We start from the raw sequence: 24,827 nt of genomic DNA, 5'->3' as shown, positions 1-24,827 counted from the left end.
TGTTTCTGAACCCAACTTCATTCGCTTGCCTCTGAAATACTACTTTATATTTGTGATGTGCCGATGAGCTGGTGAACTAAGGAATCCTGTAGTTCGCACTAGCAAGTAAAGAAGAGATTTCCAAGGGAAACTCTCCCTTGTTGCTTGCTGTGCTCTGCAGTGCTCAGCCACAGTGCGTTGCTGGCGTTTCTACAGTTAACTTGTAGATTATATGTGTGAAAATGGCAGATCTTGTTGATCAGACATTCTCAAAAGAGCTGTTACTCTGGCTATTATTATTAAATTAATGTTATTCTGTGATTTTGACAAAAAAAGATCCTTCCTTTTTTAAATATGTTTTTATATTGGCATTCTTGACTTAGTTTCTTGGGCATAATCTATTTTACTGTTAAAATGCTTATGAAATCAGGCAGAAGATAGTCTGAGCCTGAAGCTGGTATTCAGCAAAGATGGTTTTTTCTTGGGGCTTAGGGTCTCTATTTCATTTATTATAATTTCATAATTATTCTGAGCCCAAAGTGGTTAAACTTAAAGCTTAAATTTTAGATGCATAAAATGGCAAAGAGTATAATTAGGGTACCAAAAAAATTTAAGATAATAAGCCTATCTGGATAATAAATGCTGATAGAATTGTAGTTTTTGCTGAATTTTTATTATTCATACTTCAATCTGTAAACTGCACTGGAAGAACTTCATCTGTAACATTCTAAATCTAAAATCACAAGTTCATTCTTTCTTTTTGCTGTCATTTAGTAGTGATACAATCAAAGTATTTCTTCACTGTTGAAGAGAACAATATCCTTTTCCTCCAGATAACCACATCTTAAATATTCTTCCAGTGCAACATAATTAGCTTCTAGCTGATACTTCACAGCAGGAATGAGCTGCTAGCTGGCAGAATAATATACCGTAACTGTTCTTGAGAGTTTATGTGAGCTAATAAGTTTAATAAGTTTATTTCAGTCTTCAAATTATTTAGCGTAATCTTTTAAATGGAATTATAAACTAGCTTACCTTTTGTGAAGAAGATTGACTTTTACTGTTTAATTTCTATTTTTTGCATTTTTTTTTTCTTTGGTAATCATGTGCTATATTAAGAAGTATTAAGATTTTCACAAAGTTTTGAGAAAATATTGAGCAAATCTTTCACAGTTGAGTTTTTCTGGTGACCTATAGTAAATTGTAAAGATGTTGCCTCTTATCAGAGGCACCCCTGGGTGCCCCTTAACCGGTGTGACTGGAAGGCAGTGGTGCCACTTCCCTTCCAAACAGGCACTGAAGGCTCTGTGCACCCTGGTGCTGGAGATAGAAGGTGCCAACAGCCAAGCAAAAGTCTTTTTGTTGCATCCAACAGCTTTGTCAGTGAGGTCATGAAGGTCTTCCCGTATGTGTGCTTGTGTCTTCCATGTTTCTGCTCAAAGTGGGGTGTTTTTTCTCTAGTATTTAAGTAGCTTTTTCACGTAGGTGTTGCATGCCAGGCTGGTGGGGCTGTTCAGTTCCACATTTTCCTGCACACGCAGAGCCTAAGTTCTTAACCATAGGATCAGGATCTCAGTAAAGTGCTTCAGTTGGTCACACAGCAATTCAATCAAGCACAAAAATCAACTCAGTGAGAGAAATTAGAAGTAGTTCTGGTCTGAAGGGAAGGTCTGTTGCTCCTTGAAATAAATAGCTGCATTTTTTTTTTCTTTCAATTCTGTAATACATACTGTTCATGAAGTCCTATGATAACCTCTTCTGATACACAGGCATTTATTGCATGCAAGTACCTAGCTCTGTGTGGCCAGTCTGTAATAAGGCTAAGAAACCTGTAGCTCTGACCTGTTGTATATAGGAATAAATGCTTTCCTGGTGTCTTTGTCAGTGGGTACCAGTGACATCTGAGAGATGTTCACCCCAGGGTATCAGTGACATCTGATGACAGAGTCATCATCTCTGTTTAAGGGCTAAACAGAAGCTTACAGATTTCTTGCAGCATTTTAAATTAAGTAACTTTTTTTTCTTTTCTCCTTTTTTTTTTTTTTTCCTTAGGGAAGAAACCCTTTTTTTCTGGAACCAGCAATAATTATAACAGTTACTGATGGGAGTAAATTAACTACAACCAGTGGGATACAGGAAGAGGTAAGATTTGACCTCAGTTAAAGTAACCTATATCAAACACTGCGTTAGAATGCTCTCACAGTAGGATCTTGAATGAATCTTCAAAAATATGCTTGCTAATTGCTTAAACTTGCATGTTTTTTTCTTCCTTTAGTTGGAGATAGTTTGATGTAGTAATACTTTGAATATCTGAATAGCTCTTTTTTTCCTGTCACACGGACTTCTGATGGAAGTGTGAAGTGCAGCTTTTGGTATGTTTAGCTATCTCGTTGAAACAATGTTTCTGTCAAAAGTCATGGCTTTTCAAATACGGTAGCAAATGACACTGATTTCTGTGAAACATCTGTATCTTTACCTGGTGTACATCTAAATTCTTTGCTTATAGACCCAAAGTAGGTGGGCAGTGTTTTCCAAAAGGATGTGGTCACTAGGGAGTGGCTGAAACCCCTCTTTCACAGGGATCCCTTCAGTGATTAGTGATTGTAATGTCCTTATCTAAAATAAGAGTCAAAGAATGTGTCTCAAATTAAATTTGTAGAACCGTTTAAAGCATCATGTCTCAATAAACCGATGTACTTGTTCAGACATCTAGTGACCTCAGAGCTGAGACTCAGAACAATTTTAATAGCAGCTATAAAAGGTCTATAAAATGTAAGTTACTGGCTGCATTGACGGTTGGAGTCTTTTCTTGAAAAGTGGAGGTGTTCCTCTGGGACAGGGCTGCCTCACACTGCCACGCCAGGCAGCAGGAAGAGAACGAGAGCACCTCTTTCCCTTTTCTGAGAAAAAGCTTAATATCCAAAGGCACGTTCTAAAATTTAAAGGAAGGATTCAGACTTTTCCATGGGGGAACAGAGAGCAGTTTGTCATTTTACACTCACACAGCATGTGCTGTTAGACTTCACAAGACTTTCTTCTTACACCCAGGCAACCACTTGGTCACATATTTATATCTTTAAATTGCTGCAACTTGTACTGAAAAATGCATTTTCTCTCTGTTTTGTTTTTAAATCTGCAATGGGCTTGGCTCTTGAGCAGTGCCAACCACTAGGTGAGTGTTTTCAACCTCATGACTAAGGTACTTCATGATAAGAAAAAAAGGCACTCAGGAGGAGTTCTGCTGATTGCAAAGCCACATTCTGGAGAGGCTGCCTCTGCCCGGCAGGGGATAGTGGATTAATCATTTCCTGGTAAATGGGCAGATTCAAAGGCGCCTCGCCTTGTGGTGAAGCTGATCGTACCCACTGTTCGTACTTTCTTCCTGCAAAAATACATGTGAAATTCCTTGAGTTTTTTTTCTATATGTGGTTATAGGATATTTTATACCTAGGGCTGGATTACATTTTTTCTTAAACTGTATCTGTTACCAGTAAGGGCATTCCTAACTGTCAAAGAGTAGGGCAACAAAGCTCCCGAGGGGGTTGTCTTTCGGGGAAGGTCTTTTGCCTCTGTCAACATGTGTCCACAATTACCACATTTTTTTTTAGTGTTGCTCAAGTGTCCTTTGCAATCATTTCTCAGGTTGAAAAAGCACAATTTATACAGTGCCATTTTAGTTCTTTTCAATGACCCAACTGATAGAGGAGTTGCTATTCTGTACAACAGCAGAGGTTTTCAGCCATTTACAGATGCAGGTCCTGTTGCTCAGGGTTTGACCTTGGAGAGACTATGCAGAGGTGCTTTGGGAAGGGATCCCAGCCTGCTGAGTGACTACAGCAACAAGGATTATACTTCCTGTGTGAAGTTTTTTTGTGAACTAAGTATGGTTTTAGATTAAAATCTTATGTACAAGGGGACTGGCAGAATTCTGTGTTTGGAAAGCCTGTGAAGGCGGTCGGCACCAGGAGGCAGGTTTTCTCAGAGCTGTCGTTCACATAACATAAGCATTCTTAGTGATGCAGTCAGCTTTATCGCTGTGGGAACTTGGACAATTTGCCATTTGCCCAGTGTGAAGCAGTTAAGCACAATCTCTGCTTCAGAACTCCAGACTAATTCTTAAGATTTCCTGTCCCTTTGCAGAATTCAGTAGGGTTCCTGTGGATAGTGGGCCCTACCCACTACCTTTTCTGTGGTGGATGTGGTTCTTCTGGCTGAAGAGAAAGAAATGATTATGATCCATCCAGTTGTCATCCCCACTGGCCTTTTCTTGGCCCTTCTCTTAGAATCACAGAATGGTTGAGGTTGGAAGGGACCTCTAGAGATCCTCTAGTCCAACCCCCTGCTCCAGCAGGGACACCCAGAGCACGGGGCACAGGGCGGCATCCAGGCGGGTCTGGAAGATCTCTAGAGCAGGAGACTCCACAGCCTCCCTGGGCAGCCTGTTCCAGGGCTCTGGCACCTTCACTGCCAAGAAGTTTTTCCTTAAGTCCCTGCGGAACTTCTGGTGCTTCAGCTTGTGGCCGTTTCCTCTAGTCCTGTCGCTGGCCACCCCTGAAAAGAGGCCGCCCCCTCCTCCTCACTGCCTCCCTTGAGGTATTTATAGACACTGATCAGGTCCCCCCTCGGCCTTCTCTTCTCCAGGCTGAGCAGACCCAGCTCTGTCATCTTTTCCTCATAGGGCAGATGTTCCAGGCCTCTGATCATCTTCATAGCCCACAACAGGGTCCTTCAAGATGTCCCCATGCAACAGGTTGTCTTGCAGCCTCTCATTCATTTTTTAAACTTTCTAGCACATTTAAATGCTGAGAAGAAGGGCATATAAGGGACACGCTGGTATCTTAAAATAGCATTAAGGCCTCCTGGAGTGGCGGGGCTGCTACACGCTCGTACAAACAAGTATTAAAACAAATCTGGTCTTCAGTACTTAGCTGTGAGGGTGCTTCTGTGTGATGATAGATAGACAACATGTTGAAGGTCATTGCTCCCTTTCTGCTTGTTCAGTCTGTCTTTATCACAGCAGCCAATAGTAAAGTCAAAGCAGAGTAAAAGTCAAAGAGGCAGGCCTGCTTTCATGAGCATATATGAATGGGGAAAGGGAAATTAGATGCAGGATGGAGCACTTGAAGTCCGTCCTGTTTTCTGTTGGATATTCAGTTGCTGTGGTAATCTCGGTTAAATAATACTCTGGAGATGAAGAGGCTGTTACTGAACTCTGCGAAGAAAGAGGCCTGGATTGAATGTGTATATTCACTGATAACTTGGATATTAAATTAAATTTAGACTAAACTGTGGGGAAGGAAGTGAGGACACTTGTTGCTGTTAGTTTATCATGCCTTCTTGCAGGCTGAAGAATTTCTAGTAATTATATGTACGTAACGCAGTGACCTGCTCCTGAAAACTACATATAAATAAGTGTATAAATTTGTTAGATAAATGTGTATGTGTTTATGTATATATTTTGATTCACTCAGTGTAAGCAGCTGAGCCAAGCTCTTATAGGTTGAGATAGACCGAATCCTTAAATACGCTAAGAGTGAAAATACCAGAGGGGGGAATGTAGGGAGGAGGGACCAAACTCCTCTTGGTGGTGGCCAGTGACAGGACAAGGGGCAATGGGTACAAGCTGAAACACAGAAAGCTCCATCTCCAGGTGAGGAGGAACTTCTTCCCTGTGAGGGTGACAGAGCCCTGGCCCAGGCTGCCCAGGGAGGCTGTGGAGTCTCCTTCTCTGGAGATCTTCCAAACCCGCCTGGATGCCGCCCTGTGCCCCGTGCTCTGGGTGTCCCTGCTGGAGCAGGGGGTTGGAATGGATGGATCCTTAGAGATCCCTTCCAACCTCAACCATCCTGTGATTCTGTGAACTGAGCTAGGAGCAGTGTTTGTGCAGGATCCATGGGATCTTTGTACATGTTTCTCCATATACCCTAACAATCTCAGCTGTGTTGCCTGAAGAGCTGGAAGTTGTTACGTGTCTCCCAGAGGAAATGTGCTCTGTAGGGCTCATAAGTGCTACTCTTCTGTTGCTTGCAGCTTTGCAGGACAGTTTGGTGAGCATCATTCCTTGAAAACAGTCCCGAGTGAGGATAGCACAGGGCTTGCAGCTGACCCCTCTCCCAGGCAGGATTCTGGGCAGCTTCCTTGGAATTTGGCTCTTCCTTCAGCAGAGTTTCCTTTGCCAGGTGGGCATTGCTGGCTGGTTGCATGAGAGGGGAAAAACACGACTGTGAAGCAGTCACAGGCCAGGCATGTAACCGAGCGAGCTTTCCAGCTGCATTATGAGGCTGAACGCTTTCCTGGCCCTCTCCTTACTAGTTACATTTCTCCTTTATCAGTAAATTGTTCCAAACTCCTCAGTTAACCAGCGCGAACTAAATGAAGGCAATTTGTCACGTTAGCTTGAGGACATCCCCCCAAAAAATTATGGATATCATCATGATATGGATATCATCATGGATAGCATCAATATTTGAAACAGCCCATTAGCTTTCTTTGATGACATGGGGATGAGATTTCATATTAGTGGGGTTTTTTTGCTGTTGTTTTTGTTGTTTTTAAGCCGTGTGTAAAGGAGGGTGTTTGAGCTTCTCTTTTGGCAGCCGTACCAAGTTCATTTTGTTTTTTCTCGGTGTGTTTAACCCTTGAATTTGGCCTGGGCCTTGCTGGCCCGCGAGCGGAACTGTTTGTACCACTTGAGTCATTGTCTGGGGTTTCTTTTCCTCCTTGCTGATGTCTGTAGGGCTTCAGATGGAGCCAGGGCTCTGCTTTTACTGCGAGTGAGACCATCAGTCAGGGGTCTATCTTTTTCTCTTTTTTTCCTGAAATTTAGAATTATTTATTAAAAACCTACATTAGCACTTGACGGGTGTATTAATTGAAGATTTTTGTCAGTCTTACTCAGGCTGAACTGTATGTGCGGTTTATGGGTACCAATAAGAGACCTTTCTGTATTCTTTTGTAGTTTTTTAAATGCCCTGTGCTATCACATAGGGGCTAGAACATTATTTTTCCCCTCTTATTCCATTAACTAATTGTGAAACTGCTAACACCAGGAATTATGGATGTTCTAGCACACTCTCAGTGGTAGTTACCATTGCTGTAAGTGGTTAATAACTAATATTCCGACCACTGCTGTATCTTTGGCTCAGTATGCTTGAACTCACCAACTTTTGATTTTTTTTACTACTACTTCTGGAAATTAAAGCAAAATTGAAACATTGTCTTGTATTGCGCATTCCTAGGTGATATCTTCCCTCTTTTAAATTAAAAATTTTGTGTAATTAATCTCAAATAGATCCCAAACACAACCACCCATGACAAACAATTTTTTCTTACAGGTTATATATAGATAGGTTATCTGTTGCCTACATGTGAGAGGTCGTTTTGCTTTTCAATGTTGATTTTAATAGTCCCATTTCCCTTGGAGGAGGACATGAGCAGCCCTCCTGTTCCTGTAACATAACCCCCCATCAGTCTGCTTATTGAAGCTCTTATTTAGAGAAGATGACCATGGCAGCTAAATATTTTTTTGAGTAGCTATTGCAAAATATATTTCTTCTGCAGAGATTTTGGATTAACATTACCCTTTCATTCAGTGGTACCTTTTATCTGGAAGCATCAAAAAAAGACTTGGAGCTGAGAATGGGCCTATTATGGAAAAAAAAAAAAAAATTTGGAGAAATGAATGCTGCAGTAGAGCTTTCATCATAAAGAAAATGTTCTATTGAGGTTGAGGCTTTTTTTTCCCCTACTTTTAAAGGTGGTGTTTCCTTTTGTCTCGCAGTTCTCAAGTTTGCACATCATGTTGCCACAAAATGTTCTTAAAAGTGTTGGTAAATGATGAGTGTCTGGCTTGGTGTGCATGGTACCTGCCTCAAATTGCAAATACCTTCATATTCATAAGTCATATTCACAGATTTCCATTCCTTTCCAGCTCCATTTACCTCTCAATTCCCCTTTGCCTGGAAGCGAGCTGACGAAGGAGCCCTTCCGATGGGATCAGAGGTTGTTTGCTTTGGTCCTGCGCCTGCCCGGCGTCCCTGCCGCGGAGCCGGAGCCGGGAGCCGGAGTGCCCGTGGATGACTCGGCCATCACGCCCATGTGCGAGGTCACGGGAGGTAACACAGCCCCGCTGCCTTCCCGGCTGCCTCTGGAGAAGGGGGGGAATTGGGACAGGCTGGAGCAGGCTGCCCAGGGAGGCTGTGGAGTCTCCTTCTCTGGAGATCTTCCAAACCCGCCTGGCTGCCGCCCTGTGCCCCGTGCTCTGGGTGTCCCTGCTGGAGCAGGGAGTTAGACTGGGTGATCTCTAGAGGTCCCTTCCAACCTCAGCCCTTCTCGTAAAAACTCGGAGCTTGGGTGTAATGAAACTAACAGTGCTTTTGTAGTAAAGTTGCAGGTAATTTAATCCAACCTACCGTGGGGAAATGCGGATAGGCTTCCTTTAGCAGTCTGATAGAGAAGAAAATCTGTTTTTTTCCAGTCCATTTTGGTATTAGAACTAGAAATTGTAAGAACTGAGTCTTTTCTGTACTACAATTTTGTTAAATTCCTTGTATACTCTTAGGTAGCCAAAAAGTGAAGAAAATGTTTTAGGTTTTTTTTTTAGTTTTTTGTTTTTCCCACTGAGAGGCAAAGTGCAGAGTATTTCTGCAAAAGCAGCATTTTTCTCTCCATCATTACCCATGCTCTTAACCTATTAAATATTATATCTAAGCTCATAAACTCAGGCATTAATTTCATAATTTGCTTGTAAAAAGCCTTGATAACATCCTACAGGATAACATACCTAAAGTATAACAACTCATTGAGCCCTTGACGGGGATATGCCAAAAAGCAAGAGAAGGGATTTAAAAGGCATTCCAGAATTGTGGTTCCTCTGCATTCTGGCTGTAATGTAAACTGCACTCGCTGCTTTGATTGAAGTGCCTGGGCAGTTCAAGTGTTGATCTCTGTCACAAGGGGGAGCCCATTTTCCATGAATGAGTAGAGACCTTGCGGTAAAGTCATTAAGTGGTGAAAAGCAGATATTTCTGATGACATGCATGTAACACAGCCACAGCTTTGCTGTGCTACCTTGCTGCTCAAGCAAAAGAAAATAACTTTTTATGTTTTTTGGATATTATTATCTTTTTCTTTGCCTCTCTATGTAGAGAACTTGAAAATACATCAGTAAAAGTAATCGTGAAGCTGGAATAGGGTAACGTATGAGGAAAGGTTGAAAGATGAAAATGAATAGCATGGCTGCTGGATAATTGAGAGGAAGTAATTCTAAAAATATATGATAGGCATTAAACCAAATTGGAATTAGAATAATTGAGTGATACAAGTGATATAAGAATAAAAACATGCAGTTATGAAGGGGAAACTTGGTCACTTGCCTTAATCAATGAAAGAGTCCCAAGACAAGTGGCTGAATTTCAAAATGTGGCTTGTGTCTGAGGGTAGGATACCATGTACTTTATACCAGATTTCCTAGAAGCCACTGAGATTAGTATAAATAGTACTTGGTTACAATGGAGATACTATTAAAATATTAAAATAGAGCTTTGAGACTGCAATGAAAGTACAGCATACAAAACAGAGATGCCTTGGGAGGTGCTTTAGATAAGTGCTTCCTAAATCATCAGCACGTGTGGCGGGGGAACAACCATGAATGATCCATGTTAAATAAGGGCAATGGATACAGAGCAAGCTGAACATTGGCTCTTCCCTTCCAGGTCGGTCGTACTGCGTGTGCTCTCCACGGATGCTGAATCAGTGTCTCGAGTCGTTGGTGCAAAAAGTGCAGAGTGGAGTGGTAATAAATTTTGAAAAAGCTGGACCAGATCCCTCGCCAATTGACGGTACTTGGAAGTTCTTGCATGCGTATCGGTATCAAACCGAAGTGGCAACTGTCATTGTAATTTAGCTTAGTGTAATACTTGCCAAAAAAAAAAAAAGTTGGGATTTGAAAGACATTGCTACAAATAGGGACCTGCCTTGTCTAAAATTCTGTTATGCTTTCTGTCAAAATATTGGTTTATAATATTATACACACTATAGCAAACCTCTACATTTGGTCGTATTACGTGGGTGGATTTACATACAGTTATTCTGGCATAATAAAATGTCTTCAAGGATTTTAAGCAGTAGTTTTCAGCCACCTGGAAATTAAATATATTGATACAGAAACATGGTGGATTTTGACACTATATTTGCTTAATGTGGTAAAGTGGCTGTGTTAAGAATTGCAATAGCAAAGGTGACACTATTGTCTCAGCTTCTCGTTGCAAATGGCTTAGCCAGGTCTCTCTGAGGTGCTGGAAAGTGCCTCTGGGATTTGATAATCCTGCTTTGCTGCAATAAGCAGATAGTCATCACTGTGGCTCAGTTTTCTTTCTCACATATTTTCTTCAGACATGGGACTCTGGAGCTTTTCTGGTAGTTATGATGGTAGGAGAAAGAACCCTCGTTGTTTCAAAGGGCTCCAGATAATTGGCTTTCTAAGGAGTATAATACTAAACTGGTGAATGGTTCTTGAACTCACCACAAAAATTGAAGATTTTAGTTAATATGATTTTTGACTAGTTCAGTACTATTCTGACTGATGGTTACAGTGCCTTTTCCTTCTGCAGATGGACAGATGGAAATACCCAGACCATTTGGCCCCCAACCTTGGCACAGCTGTCACAAACTTATTTATGTCAGACCAAACCCTAAAACTGGGGTGCCCATCGGCCATTGGCCTGTGCCCGAGTCCTTCTGGCCAGATCAAAATTCTCCAACACTGGTAAGTAGGGAAGCTAGATAAAAGCAAAGGGAAGGATGAGGAAGGAGCTGGGAAAAGTCTCCAGAGTTTCCTATTTAGTGATTTTTTTAAGCTCTGAGATATGTGCTTCATGGCAACAAACAGTTTATGAATCAAGTTTATGAATCAAGAAGAAATGCCATGTGCAAACTTGTGTTCCACTTGTCCCAGTTAAATTACCAGCAAACAAATAATACTGTGGTGTTCGTTTTTTAGTAACTTTGAGACATTAAAAACTACTTGTAACAGATTTATTTGTTAAGCTGGGACATCTGTTATTTGTTAAGCTGGGACATCTGCATAGAACTGATATTGAAGTATTTGCTTGAACACTGCTCAAAAATCAAGCCAAGCTTGCCTCCTATGCCTCAGTATAGAAAGTCCTAAAAATAAGATGGCACTCTGTTTATATACTACTAAATATAGGCTACCTCAGTGATGCTAGTATTGGAAGACAGTGTCATCTTCCCACCTTTCAATCCTAATGAGAGTTCTGTCTTCATTCTAGCAGGTGAATGTAAATTTGTTGGCTGCTCTTCACTATAGGTGTACTTTTAATCTGCTCCAAATAGAGAAACTTACCTTGTATCTTTGTATTTATTACCTACAGAATTATTTTGATTTGTTCTTTGTTCATAATAATTCATGCCACTGTATTTTATTTTGCATAAGAACTAACTGTTAATATAATGTATTTTTGCTGTATCATTGTATTTCTGTTTTGCCTTTGAAAATCATGAAACTGGAATGGATAGCTGTGTAATTTTGTTCCCTAGCTTTCGAGAGGGTTTTTATTATTTTTTTGCTGTTTTGATCTGAGCCTAGTGTTCTGACTAGCCAAAGTTTGTGTTCTTGGTTAGCAAAGCACAAAGTCTGTGGAGTATAGTTTGTTGAGAAGTAATCACACATGGAATTTTAGTCACAGGCTCAAGCTTGCAGTATTCCTGGCCTCTTCAGTGAAAGACATGGATGTCCTCCTGAACCACAAAGCAGGTTAACATTTGAGAGTAAAATGTCTGTAATGGTCATATAAACAAGAAAAAAAAAAAGTCATTACTCACTGGATACTGAAAGCTGCTCTGTAGGAAAACTCATATCTCCGTATTCCCTGTAATCACTGTCAACAGTGAATCTGCCTCCCCCCTTTCACCTCCCTCCTCTTGTAGAGCCTTTATCTTGTCTGCTATCGCAGATCTTGACTGAAATTGGTAAACTAGATCTTGCCAAGAGTTATAGTTCTAAATCCCCTAAAAACCTAAGGGTCAGCTTACCCAGTGTGCTAGAAGATAAGAAGAAATTCTTATCCCATTTGTAGCATATATAGCCCTCATAACTGCATAAAGCACTGGATTATTGGATATGCAGCTAAAAATCCTGTCGACTTCAGTTGGAATTCCACAGGTGAATTGAGGCCAAATTGAATCTTCCTTATGCAGTGTGGGTGAGTTAAGTTTGCTGACAGATATTTTCAAGACCTGTATTTCCTGACTTATGAGAACATAGTGTTAAAACTTAGCATATGTTATAACTCTTGTCTCTTTAAAGGTCTATAGTTGGATATTTTTTCTTTTTCTCCCTGTTGTGTGATTCACAGTGGAGTTGTCTCGAGCAGTCTTACCCCAGCTAACATTTCATACAGTGTAAATACGCATTATCAAGGCTTTCTTAAATGTTTATGGAAGTCTGCTGGTGTTTCTATGGGTAGATCAGCAAGTGAGTGGCTGCTCCCCCTGCTCTGGGGTAAAAACAGCTTCTCCTGTCCACCCCAAATTTTTAGTCTTAGCATTCAACTTCTTTTTCAGCCCTTTTATTCCTACTATAACTGCTTTGTGGCTCAGTCAGACACTCCATCACAAGTATTTTTTGGAGGCATTTCCTCCAAAACTGGAGGCAGTTGGTTGGTCTCCTGCGTTGCATGAGCATGGACCTTCCCTGAGAGTGGAGATGCTCAAGACGAGATTGATGACCCCTCGAGTTTACAGACATTTGGAAAAAAAGTAATTTTAAAGAATCACAACTGTGTGTTAGGAAGGTCCCAGAATCCCTGTGTTTCCCATTCCGTCTTATGTCTATATTAGTTATCTTCTTGTAAAGAAACTAATTGCAGGGAGACTTTTCATTTGAGCTCTTTCCCAGATACAGGTGGTCTTGGAGGTCAGTGGTAAGTACCAGAATTTAAGTTCCTCTCCTGAAGGCTGTTCATTGGAAAGCTTAGGGCTCCAATTTTCATTATTAAAAAACAATGGTTTTCATTTCAGCAGAAGGAGTTTCAATATTTAATCAAAATATAGTTGAAGATGAGGCAAAATGTGTTTTCCTCATGATAATAAAAAGATGAAAGTTCAAACACTTCAATAGTTTTTTCACAGGCCTATTTAAAATGTGAGTTCTTTTAAAGCTGATGTTTTCTGGATTTGTGTTGTTCTTAATCATTGTAATTCAGCTTGAATTTTTTAAGTGATGATGTTAAATTGGGCAAGAAAGCAATCTGCTCTTTACGTAGAGGAGGCCAGCAAATATGACAATACAGTGGCTGCTTCTGTGGGGAATAGAGATGTGTGTGCACGAAGTTAGCACTAAAGTTTGGTTTTGGTTTTTTTTTTTCCACTCTAAATCTACTTTTCTTTGCAGAGTCTTTGTGTATGTGCATGTAACTGCAGTTGCATAAGGTGTTACCCAAAGTAGAGAAAGCGAACAGCGCTCGTTTTGCAAATAAAAGTGTATTTATTTCATAAAATAACTGTCAGGGCTTATTAACAGCCGATACAAATTCTGCATTGAATAGACTCCTTAAATAAGGCTGTTTCCAAAGAACCTGTGTTACTTCAGTTGTCTCAGTCCACTTAAATGTTGATCAATGAGCGAGCTCCGTAACGCTGGAATGTTTGTGTTTAGCCACCCCGCACGTCGCATCCCGTGGTGAAATTCTCCTGCACTGATTGTGAACCAATGGTCATTGACAAACTGCCTTTTGATAAATATGAATTAGAACCTTCTCCATTGACCCAGTTTATCCTGGAAAGAAAATCCCCACAGACCTGCTGGCAGGCAAGTAGAATGCGTACGGACCTGAAGTTATTTAGAAAAAGCTGTTTTTCAAACATTTTAGCCTGCATTCAGAATGAGATTTGAAATTCTAACGTGTTTTGTATTTGTGTCCATTGTGATGTGTTTTTTCTGCAGGTATATGTGAGCAATAGTGCAAAATACAGTGAACTTGGCCATCCTTTTGGTTACTTGAAAGCTAGTACAGCGCTGAATTGTGTGAATTTGTTTGTGATGCCTTACAATTATCCAGTGCTCCTTCCATTGCTAGGTAAGTAGCCCTTTCTTAAAATTGTACTGAGTTGGAGGCGGTTGAAAAATCAATCCGATCTAAATAGATTACTCTGAAATTAATGCTGCTGCTGTTAATCATGTAGCTGTAGAGAGCTGGAATGGTAAGAATTATTTATCTTATCAGAATTCCCGTTTCTCTCATCATCAACTGACTGACTGTTGTGAATCTCACTAAACCTGCAAGAACGATCTGTTTCTTCATCATTCTTTCATGTCTATTGTGGGCTCTTTTCTTTTGTTCTTTCTTTAACCACTTTTCCTGATCTGTACTCTCAGATTACTGCTTCATTTGGTAAATGACTTATTCAGTTCCACCTTTCAGGGGGCTGCATTAATCTCGTGCATATTTATGATTATTTACAAGTATGTTAAACTTGTTTGAAAGATGCTGTAGTGAAAAGAAAGAAGGGAAAAAAAAAATACACGTGCCTGGAGCTGCAGCTTTATTGTATCTCTCTCTTGTTTTTCTAAATGACTGCCAGATGACTTGTTCAAAGTGCACAAGGCAAAGCCAACATTAAAATGGCGACAGTCATTTGAAAGCTATTTGAAGACGATGCCTCCTTATTATCTTGGGGTAAGGTGACTTCCTGTGTTATATTCTTTTTTAATTATGCAGCTATAATTATCTTTCCTCTGTAGATGTGTTCTGTCTTGTTTAACTTGGAATGAGTATTTATCTAAGAGTGAATCACTAGGCTTTCATGCATAGAGATATTTATTTATGCGGGAGTGCTGTGGTGAAAAAAGTAATCAGCTTTAACTAGTACATAAGTGATATCTATGTTACTGATATAGGAATGAAATAATGCTTAAAACCAGCAAAACGAAGAACTATCCTTTTGTTCTGCTCTCCTATTTTTAAGCACTTCAGGTTCTATTTGAAGCAGATACATAAGCAGATACATAAGTTAAAGTATGTATATAACCCTTATAAAGTTAACTATATGACTATGTGGTATATTCCATGTTTCAGCCTTTGAAGAAAGCTGTGAGAATGATGGGAGCACCAAACCTTATAGCTGACAATGTGGAATATGGACTTAGTTACAGTGTCATTTCATATCTCAAAAAGTTGAGTCAGCAGGTAATGTTGAAGCAAAAGAGCAGTGAAAACTTATTCTAATATCAGTATAATCTTAAAATGCCCAAGCCCAAGGATTTTGAAGGAAAAAGAGCAGAAAGATCAAGTTAGTGCATTCTTATGAGTGATTAGCAAGAAAGCATTTTTGTTTTCTGAAGAAAGAAAAACTTGATATTTAAATATAGAATTTTATAGCCTGGTCTATAAAGATATGTATGGAGCTACAAATTAAGGTTTCTTGTATTTAAGGAACGTTTTTACATGCATAGTCAGTAACATATTTTTGTCCAAAAGAAAACATGTTGTCTTATTTAAATATGTTCTCATATTTCCCAGTAAATAGGGATTTGTGGTTTTGTGCATCTGAACCAGAAAGTGTTCCTTTCATGGCTTAAATAATTAAATGGAAAGTGATTTGGTAAATACAAAGCAAATTATATAAATCAGGCTTAAATGAAGATAAAGATATAAAAGTAGCAAGTAACTTTTTGAAAGTTATGCAGATTTTTGATCATGTTCTCCTGCACCAGCTAAGACATGCTACCTCCACTCTAGTTTTATTTTAATGAACACTGCATGTTAAGCTTGTTCAACATTTTAAAAGAATGCAGTAGACTTGAAACTTCAGGATACAGCAAAGCAAATACTTCTAACTTGGCCAGCAAGTTCTTATGGACTAGATTTTTCTTAAAGCATTAGTGTAAATTGTTACTTGAGGGAAAGACCGAACTTCTAAAAGTCTACACTGTATTATGTCAAATCATGAAGTCATGTTGTTCAGCATCCTGCTAAATGAACCGATCTTTCAGGCTAGAATTTTAGACTCCTAAAACATAATGACATGCAATAACCTCTAAAATACTGAAAGCTTTTCTAATTTTTGAAAACTCTACTAATTGACTCCCAGTATGCTGAAAATACAGATATATTCAAATTGTGAGTATGTAAACTTACGTAAAGCTGCAAAACAAACATTGGCTTGTGTGTTACCAAATTACTTTCAAATATTTGTTCAACTGTATTCTGCCCAAAAGTTGGCATTATGAACATGTTTCTTTTTGGTACAAATCTGACAGAAAGTTGGGAGTTAGGTCTGTTCTACCAAATGGAATCAGGTATTATCCTGTATTTCCAATTTATTTAGTCTTGTAGCTGTCTGTATCTAGGTTTTTAAAAGTAGATTTCACTATGTTGACTGGTCACAGCTATAGTTGAGCCAGAATCAGTCTTTAAGAATTCTCATAGTATGTAGCTGTATCTTAGAAGACAGTTTATGTGAGTACAGTCAGATTTGCAGAGAACTACTAGTCAAATTATGGCATTTTTATGAAAATAAAAGCATTGCATGCATATTGGTGCTTAGATACCGTAATGGGCAGCAGAGGAGAAATATGCAGAAGACCTGGGCACAAAATGTTCACTTTATTTAAAATTGTAGTAAACATTAAGCGGTTATGTATTAAGCACTCCTTAAGCACTCATCCAGGTTGTAGTCTTCATAGTGTATTAGCACATTGTTGAATCTTCTAGGTAGGAATTTAAAATGAATAAGTCTGACTAATCCTTTTAAGAGCATATTGTCAATTTTATTTATTTATTTATTTCAAATTAAGGCCAAAATAGAGTCCGATAGAGTCATTGGCTCTGTAGGCAAAAAGGTAGCGCAAGAGACTGGAATTAAGGTCAGAAGCAGATCACACAACCTGTCTATGGCACATAGGAACGATTTTCAACATCTGCTACAGGGGATTACTGGGGAAATTCCTCATAGACCTCTAGACCTCAATATGAAGGAGTATGCTGGGTTCCAAATAGCTTTGCTGAATAAGGTAAGCACCACTGTGTGTAATGTTGTTATTTTCAATATACTTCCATTGAAATGCTAGATCTTATTTCATACGTGATATTAATGGATGCTTTATTTACTGAAACCACAGGATTTGAAACCTCAGACTTTTAGAAATGCTTATGACATACCCAGAAGAAATCTTTTGGATCAGTTAACACGAATGAGATCTAATTTACTGAAGAGTACTCGCAAGTTCCTCAAAGGACAAGATGAAGGTTAGATAACCACTTATTTTTGGCCTACCATCATGTGGATAGTACTACCATTGAGCTGCTCTACCGAAGGAGGAGAAGCCTTTAGCAAGTAGCTTAGTTCTTAATAACTTAGTGGAGTTCTCGTAGGGTGAACTTCATGTGGGTTTAGATTGTTTTAAATATATTTTTATTGGAAGACAAACAGGTGAGGGTAGAGTAGGTACCAATTCACTGATTTGTCCTTTAATCCATCGGAGGAGACTTGGACTTGAGATTCTTTTTTTTCTCTTGTCCCCAATTTTCATGATGTGCCTAGACAGAACAATTACAAGGGCATTTCTGAACATTAGGACCTCTGTCCACTTAATGAGTGTGTCAGGGCAGTGGCAACACAGCCCTGGTGTCCAGGCCTTCCCAGGGGATTATTTGGCTCATCGGGCCAAGAGTGACCCGCTTGGTTGCTGTGCTGACTAATTCCTTTCCCTCTCTGCTGTGGCTTCTGGCTCTGCATTGTGACATCTAACATGTGGAAGGTGATGAAGGCACTGAAGAAAATGGGGAAGGGCAGTACAGGAGAAAGTATATTTTTCACATTATCCCTTGATATAGATGTTAATCTGATTTAAGTAGTGGCAGAAATAATGTCATTTGTAATGTACAGAAGTTAATGCTTGGAGAAGAGATTGTATTCCATCCAATTTATATATATATTTTTATAGTCAACGTAAGTCTAGCTTGATCAAAGGAGTGTCAACTTTAACATCTTGTTAAGTCATATAATGTTCAGGATCAGGTCTAATAGGTTTTAAGGATCTGGCAATTCCAGTAGTCCAAAATCACTGTTGTTGTAGGAAAATGCTGATCTTTTAAATACCAGAAGTTTTAGGTGCCTAAAAGTAGGTAGCTTTGTATCAAAGTTGCATTCAGCATGAATTTACTACCTTGCATTAATGTTATAACTTTTGCTTTTAGTAATGGTTCAAGGTATAACTCGTTCCCTGTCTCTTCTTTTTTTTAAAAAAAACTTGTATGTCCTGTGGAAAAGCTATGGAAAACTAAGATTCATGCATAAGAACTGCTGTGTATTTCCATGCCAGGATTATAAATATGCAAGACTACTGATTCATTTTTAAACCATTTTTCTGGACTACAAATGTTTTATAAATGCTGGTTAGTTGAGAACCAGTAGGTTTTGCACAGCTGTTTCGTTGATGCATTTGATGAAAGTCAAGACTGAAAACTGGAGATATGGGAAATGTAAACTAAATTCCCATAAAATGAGCAGTGTTATAAATTAATAACCCCTTTTTGTTATGATAGATCAAGTTCACAGTGTACCCATAGCACAAATGGGGAACTACCAGGAATATCTAAAACAAATCCCGTCTCCCCTCCGAGAGCTTGATCCCGATCAACCCCGAAGGCTCCATACGTTTGGCAATCCATTCAAATTGGACAAAAAGGTGACTTTTCTATTTTTTTATTTTAATATTGTTGTGTATCTTGCCGAGAATTGGCCATGCAAAGGGCAATATGCAGGAGAAGCATTTCCAAGTGTTTGGAAAGTTATTGTTCGCAAGAAGAATCCTCAGGTGGTTTTAGGATCAGTATTATCAGAGTGAGTCAGACTTTGCTTGAAAACCTGTCTGAATTATGCCTCTCTGAAGTATTTTATAAATCAAATACATTTGTCACTGTGTTAAAGCTAATATCTAATGATTTAGAAAGCTTTATTCAAAAAAATCTTGTCTTTACTTAGAGTATATGATGTAACTAACATATGGACTTGCCTTCTTTTCCAAATCTTTGACTTGAATTTGACTGAATTATCAGTCTTGTTTAAAATATTTAAGTCATACTGCAATTTTTTTAGAAAGGAAGTTTGATAGTCACACTCAGCTGTCTTACTTGGAAGACTCTTGAGGAATGGCCTTAGGCACATTAGGAAGGATTAGGTAGTTTTCCAATGTTACCTTGACATTTGAGAAGTCAGTGCATGATGACATGCTGTACTTCATTGCTTTATATACGTAAAATACCATATCCTCAAACCATTGACCGTGTTTTCTATTGCATGTTTCTGGTCTAAAACTCAAGTATATTGTCCCCGTGCAATCGATTACAGGGAATGATGATAGATGAAGCAGATGAATTTGTATCAGGACCTCAAAATAAGCATAAAAGGCCTGGAGAACCAAATATGCAAGGGATTCCGAAGCGGCGGCGCTGCATGTCCCCGCTGCTCCGGGGGCGACCGCAGACCCCTCCGCTTGTCAACAACCATATTGGAGGGAAAGGGCCGCCCACGCCAACTGCACAAGCACAGCCAGACCTTGTTAAGCCTATTCCAATTCACAAAAGTAAGTGCATCTTCTGTAGAGTTTTTATTTTGTACAAACAACTTTTTTTTTAATGTACAAATACTTGTGAGGAAACTAAGCTAATTTCCCAGATGTGGCTATTTTAACCCTCCCTTCTGAAAATGAGTATTTAAGTGGGCATCCTGGGCAAATTGCAAGAGAATTAGTTACTGACATATATATAGTCAGAAGTCTCGTGTGAGAGGACAGCAATTGTTTATCAAAGATAAGCAATTGATAACAATTAATTCCTGTATTAAGGGAGGAGACCTTATAAGCAGTCAACTAATGTTCTTCCTTTGCATGTGAATCCAAATACTCGAGAAGTATTCGGATTTCACTGCATATTTGTGTGGAACTGAGGTGTGGGCTAACAGGGTTTATTTTGTTTGTTTGGCTGTTTGGTACTAAAATAAACTATTGTTAGCTCACTGTATGGGGGAAAGACAAATCTCATAAAAACCTTGTACAGGTGGGGGTTTTGTTCATAGTTTGTGTAGCCATTTCCCTTTTTCTATGAAGACTGTACTTGTGATTTTTTAAGCCATTAAGTACCCCTAGATGTACCAATATGATCTATGTTGCCACCCACAAACATATTTTCTTTTGCCTGGCATGTATAGTAGGCAATCCAAGCTGGATCATAGATTTGCCAGAATTTAATCAATGCTGAACTGACTTATGACCTCTCTCAGATGTTAAAATGTGAGACTTGCATGTGTAAACCTTGTTTTTCAGCCTCAGAAGCTAATAATGAGATTGCAATGGATGATGTGATTGAGAATCATGTTACAGACTCACTTTCATCAGATGTTTTCCCAAATACTGCGGATTCGGAGTTCTCAACATCCTCTCCTCCCTTCAATTCATTGGATCATCCTACAGCTCCTACAGAGGATGTAGGCCACGAACATTTAGGGAATAACTTGAATGTTGATGGGGTTTTGGAAAATCATGAGGAATCAGGTAATAAAGAACAAAGTACTGAAGAGAACTTGGCAATGTCTTCACCCAGCAAAGGAAAAAAAGCCGTGCATTGCAGAAGTTCCAGAGAGGTTAATATAGAGCTGAAAGCACAAATTATGAAAGAGATCCGAAAACCAGGACGGAGTAAGTATCTCAAATCACTTTTGTTCTGCCATGGGAGCTAGGCAAAGAATTTGGAATAGATTGCTGGTAGAAAAATGCCAACACCTGAGACTGAGGTAAATTAAATCTAAAGCTTAAAAGCTGGGTTATAAAACCTCTTCTCAAAACGTTTTGGATGAACGTTACTGCCCTCCTCAATGTTCATGAAAATCATGCTTTTATATTATACTAGAACTAGTAGATGGTAATCATAATCTAAACTCCTAAAATCTAATATAGTAATCTAATTATAACAATATTCTAAACTCCAGTATTTTGCTTTTTATGTGTGTGTTTTTTGGTGTTTTTGTTTTTTATCTTGTTTCTTTGCATTAATATTGATAAAACAGTATGTGGTTGTTACAAGGCTGGTTGATAAGTCATATGTCTTAAAAAACTTCAAAAAGCCATATGAAAGCTGTTGTATTTCACTTGGATAAAACCAAGTCTGACAGCAGATATCTGTATAGACATCTCTTAAATAACTGTGTTTTTGCTCTTGTCTATTTAAGAGTATGAAAGAATCTTCTTTTTACTGAAGCACGTAGAAGGAAGCTTACAAACCAGACTGATATTTTTACAAAACGTTATTAAAGAAGCTTCGAGGTAGGTGGCTGAATTGCGTTTTTCTTTAAAAATGGCACCATGAACTTCTGTGTAAAACTACTGTTGGACAGCGATGTGATTTTGTTTGAAACTTCTCACGTGATGCTTTGCCTTGCAAGTAAATCTTTTCCTAGCTTAAAAAAGAAGAAGAAAAAATAACGAGGTATACTGTTTTGCACAAAATCACCATTTTGCCTCTTGTTTTCAGTATATATTGTCTTATAGTTACAGCCTGTATATATTGTATATGTATATATCAATTTTGCTCTCGAGCTCTACAACTGCTTTAGCAGTTGTAACTGTCAAACCAGCATAAATGTAGGTAGATACAGTGGTATATAAAGAGAAGATTAACTCATTAGAAAATCACTGAACCTCTGAAATTCCAATCTGAGTGTACTGCTAATTTGAAAAACTGAAGGCACTCAATATTACTATGAATTAGGTCTTCAGAAAATGTGGAAATTCATTATTTTGTATCAATTTAAAATCTTGCCCTAAATAGTCCTGAGATCCGGATTTGCTCCTTGAGGACATGGCTCTGCCTTTCAGATTTGCTTCCTTTGGAAATGTTGTAGTCCTGTTTCCACAGCCTCAGAGGGGAGGTCATTTAGATCACTGAAGAAAAGAGGCTTGCTGGGGATTTGAAAGTAGTGGGGTTATCTAGCTAGAAACTTGTCCTTGCAGCATCTTTGTAGCCTGGCAATACTTGCTCAATCTGCTGCATGTTCACTCGGAAGGAAGGAAGGAAAAACCTGTCATTATTCTTGGAAACAAGAGTATTTAAGGTACACTGAAAAAATAATCATTTTAACCTGTTGTCCTAACAGTAAGTATATCTTTATATAAACAAAACAAAAAAATTGCTTGTGGGAAATAATATGCGGAGCAAGGCCTGAAAGCTCCATGTGCTCCCTAGTATGTGGGTTCCTGATCTTTATATACTACTGTCATCTTCCAGGGGCTGTCTATGACAGTTGTATTACTTTTTTTCTAGAATCATTGAATGGATGTGAGCTAACATCAACATTAAGTATGAAGTGTGATGTTGTTTAATAAAATAAACACATTATTACTGTAGACTCCCTCTCCTCCCCCTAAAAGAAGCCCTAGGAGTGGTTAGTTGCACAGCCTGGGCTGCCCCACTCACAGCCATCTTCCAAGTCCAGCTGGTTGGCAAGAGAATGGGATTTCTGGTCAGGAGGAAAATGGTTCCTGTGGCTTTGAGGTCAAAAACCTAAACAGAGCTTTTAGCAGAAAGGAAAAAGCACTTCCCTGATGTGATGTTGTGCTGAGTGATGCCTCTCCGGAAGGTCAGGACAGTCGATGACCGTTCCCAACTATGGGAAGAACCTTCCCGAGGAAGCTGAGTGTGTCGGTGCCTCGCTGGTCTCGCCTGGAGCACCCTGGCTCCGTTTGGGCTCCCTCTTTGCTGGGAGGAGCCCGGGGAAGGACATTGAAGATGATTAAGGGACTGGAGCATCTGCTTTACAGGGAGAGGCCGGGGGAGCTGGGGCTCCTGGAGAGGAGAAGGCTCCAGGGGGATCTGATCCCTGTGCACAAACACGCGAGCGGGCGGGAACCAAGGCAGTGGGAGCCAGACTCCTCTCAGCGATACCCAGCGTTGGGGTGAGAGGCGACGGGCACAGACTGAAACGCAAGAAATTCTGTCGTGAGCATAAGGCAGAACTTGCTGCTTGGGATGGGAGGTTGTGGAGGCTCCTTCCTTGGAGCTGCTGAAAACCCAGTGTACTTGTGTGACTGCCAGAGGTGGCTTTGGTAACGTGTTGCCTGGGAAAAACTGTTGAGAAATGTGTCCTTTTGCACTGTACTGCCCATTTCACTGTTATCCTCCTTTGTGATAAGCAGGGAGCAGCTGTGAAAATCAGGAGGGAGAATGGGAGGGAAGCAGCCATGGGAGTGGGGGGTTTCTTGGGGCTATTGGGAAGGGAGCTGTGTCGAGGTGAGGGCCCAGAGCCTGGGTATTTCACAGAATCACAGACTGGTTGAGGTCGGAAGGGACCTCCAGGGATCATCTAGCCCAACGCCCTGCTCCAGCAGGGACACCCACAGCACATGGCGGCATCCAGGCGGGTTTGGGAGATCTCCAGAGAAGGAGACTCCACAGCCTCCCTGGGCAGCCTGTGCCAGGGCTCTGTCACCCTCACAGGAAAGAAGTTCTTCCTCACATGGAGATGGAACTGCCTGTGTGGCAGCTTGCACCCATTACCCCTTGTTCCTTAATTCTCTTACCTTAACCCTCTGCCTCAGAGCTTTACTGCTGAGTACCCCGAGCAGTTAGTTCTGTTTCCCTGCCCTTGCAAAGGCCGCGTGATGCTCCGCACGGGTCTGGAGCAGAGGTGCAGGGACCCCAGCTCTGTGCTCTCCCACTGAAGCAAGAGGGGAGCTTCCCAGAACGCTAGGCACTGGATCTGGAATCACAGCCCCAGCTTTGGTAAGAGCTTTGTGATAATGCTGCATGTGTCACAGTGTGCTTTCATTACTACTCTTTCTTTTAAACGCAGGTTTAAGAAACGAATGCTGATAGAACAGCTGGAGAGTTTCCTGGAGGAAATCCACCGCAGGTCCAATCAGGTCAACCACGTCAACAGCAGCTAAGAGACCCTGCGCCCCAGAGAAAGCCACAGCAGGGCCCTGCTCTCCTTCCTTGCATTCATTTTTGACATGCACTCTTATCTCAAATCCCATCTCTGAAAGAATGAAAAGCTGCTCCAAAATATGATGAGAAAAGTATCCATCATCTTTTTTTTTTCTTTTCCTTCACTTCTGTTATTTTTGTTATGTGAAAAATATCACTTAAAACATTTTTATTTAACTAAATGGAGAATTTCTTGCTTGTCATTGACTTAAGTGTCACTTTCCCTCAGGTTCTATTTTTCTTAATCCAACCTTCTAAACTATCACCTCTAAGGTTGAACTTTGCCAAAAAAAAAAAAAAAAAGTTGCTTTGTAATTTTCAAAAAAAAAAAATAAAAAAGCACATACATTAAACAAGGTAATGTTTTGTATATACAGTTATTTTGGATATATTATTGCAAGTTGTATAAATGTATTTTGAAAAAATATTTAAGAAAAGCACTTTTGTTATTCCATCAATAAAAGCTCTATTTTAATCTTTGTGTAGGACTGAGCCTGTTTTTTATAGGAACGGTTTGTTCTGCCTTCTCTTTCCAGAACATCAGTGCTTTAGTGTTGGTGTTAAGGAAAGAGTAAGCAGTTCTGAACAGAATTTCCCAGAATAATCAGTCTGTGAACTAGTGAAAAGAAGCTAATGCTGGATCCTGGCTAAGAGGGATGCTAATCCATAGGTTCCTTAGGTCCCTCATGCCTCACCGAGAGGTGAGCAGCACGGCAGAGGGGTGGGCTTGCAGGCACATCCACAGCAATGGCAAGCATCAATTTGGGAAAAATCCCAAGAAGTAGGATAGGGCAGTCCCCTGTGAGGAATGGTGTGAGGAAATTTTCTTTCCAGTGTTTCATTTTT

General features: G+C 39.8%; 1 protein-coding gene across 2 annotated transcripts in view; it reads left to right on the top strand.

Moving 5' to 3' along the window:
• INTS6 (integrator complex subunit 6) overlaps positions 1-24,202 on the top strand; it is a 39,632-nt gene extending 15,430 nt beyond the window's left edge. The window contains exons 2-16 of one of the 2 annotated variants that reach the window (XM_026053284.1): positions 2,032-2,121; positions 7,910-8,093; positions 9,693-9,818; positions 10,590-10,744; positions 13,658-13,810; positions 13,946-14,078; positions 14,584-14,678; positions 15,078-15,188; positions 16,799-17,014; positions 17,123-17,249; positions 18,549-18,691; positions 19,354-19,588; positions 20,327-20,698; positions 21,229-21,322; positions 23,848-24,202. In XM_026053284.1, coding sequence (XP_025909069.1) covers positions 2,032-2,121; positions 7,910-8,093; positions 9,693-9,818; positions 10,590-10,744; positions 13,658-13,810; positions 13,946-14,078; positions 14,584-14,678; positions 15,078-15,188; positions 16,799-17,014; positions 17,123-17,249; positions 18,549-18,691; positions 19,354-19,588; positions 20,327-20,698; positions 21,229-21,322; positions 23,848-23,941 — 2,328 coding nt within the window. In that variant the 3' untranslated portion in view covers positions 23,942-24,202. The remainder of the gene's footprint in view (positions 1-2,031; positions 2,122-7,909; positions 8,094-9,692; positions 9,819-10,589; positions 10,745-13,657; positions 13,811-13,945; positions 14,079-14,583; positions 14,679-15,077; positions 15,189-16,798; positions 17,015-17,122; positions 17,250-18,548; positions 18,692-19,353; positions 19,589-20,326; positions 20,699-21,228; positions 21,323-23,847) is intronic. The other variant, XM_026053285.1, reaches the window with a different exon arrangement.
• The last annotated feature ends 625 nt before the right edge of the window (positions 24,203-24,827 follow it).

This window comes from Nothoprocta perdicaria, unplaced genomic scaffold (genome assembly GCF_003342845.1).
Source record: "Nothoprocta perdicaria isolate Ctin4 unplaced genomic scaffold, notPer1 scaffold_98, whole genome shotgun sequence".
In the NCBI taxonomy this organism is placed as follows: Eukaryota; Metazoa; Chordata; class Aves; order Tinamiformes; family Tinamidae; genus Nothoprocta; species Nothoprocta perdicaria.
The sequence above is the reverse complement of the archived record's forward strand: the minus strand, read 5'-3'. Positions and strand labels throughout refer to the sequence as shown.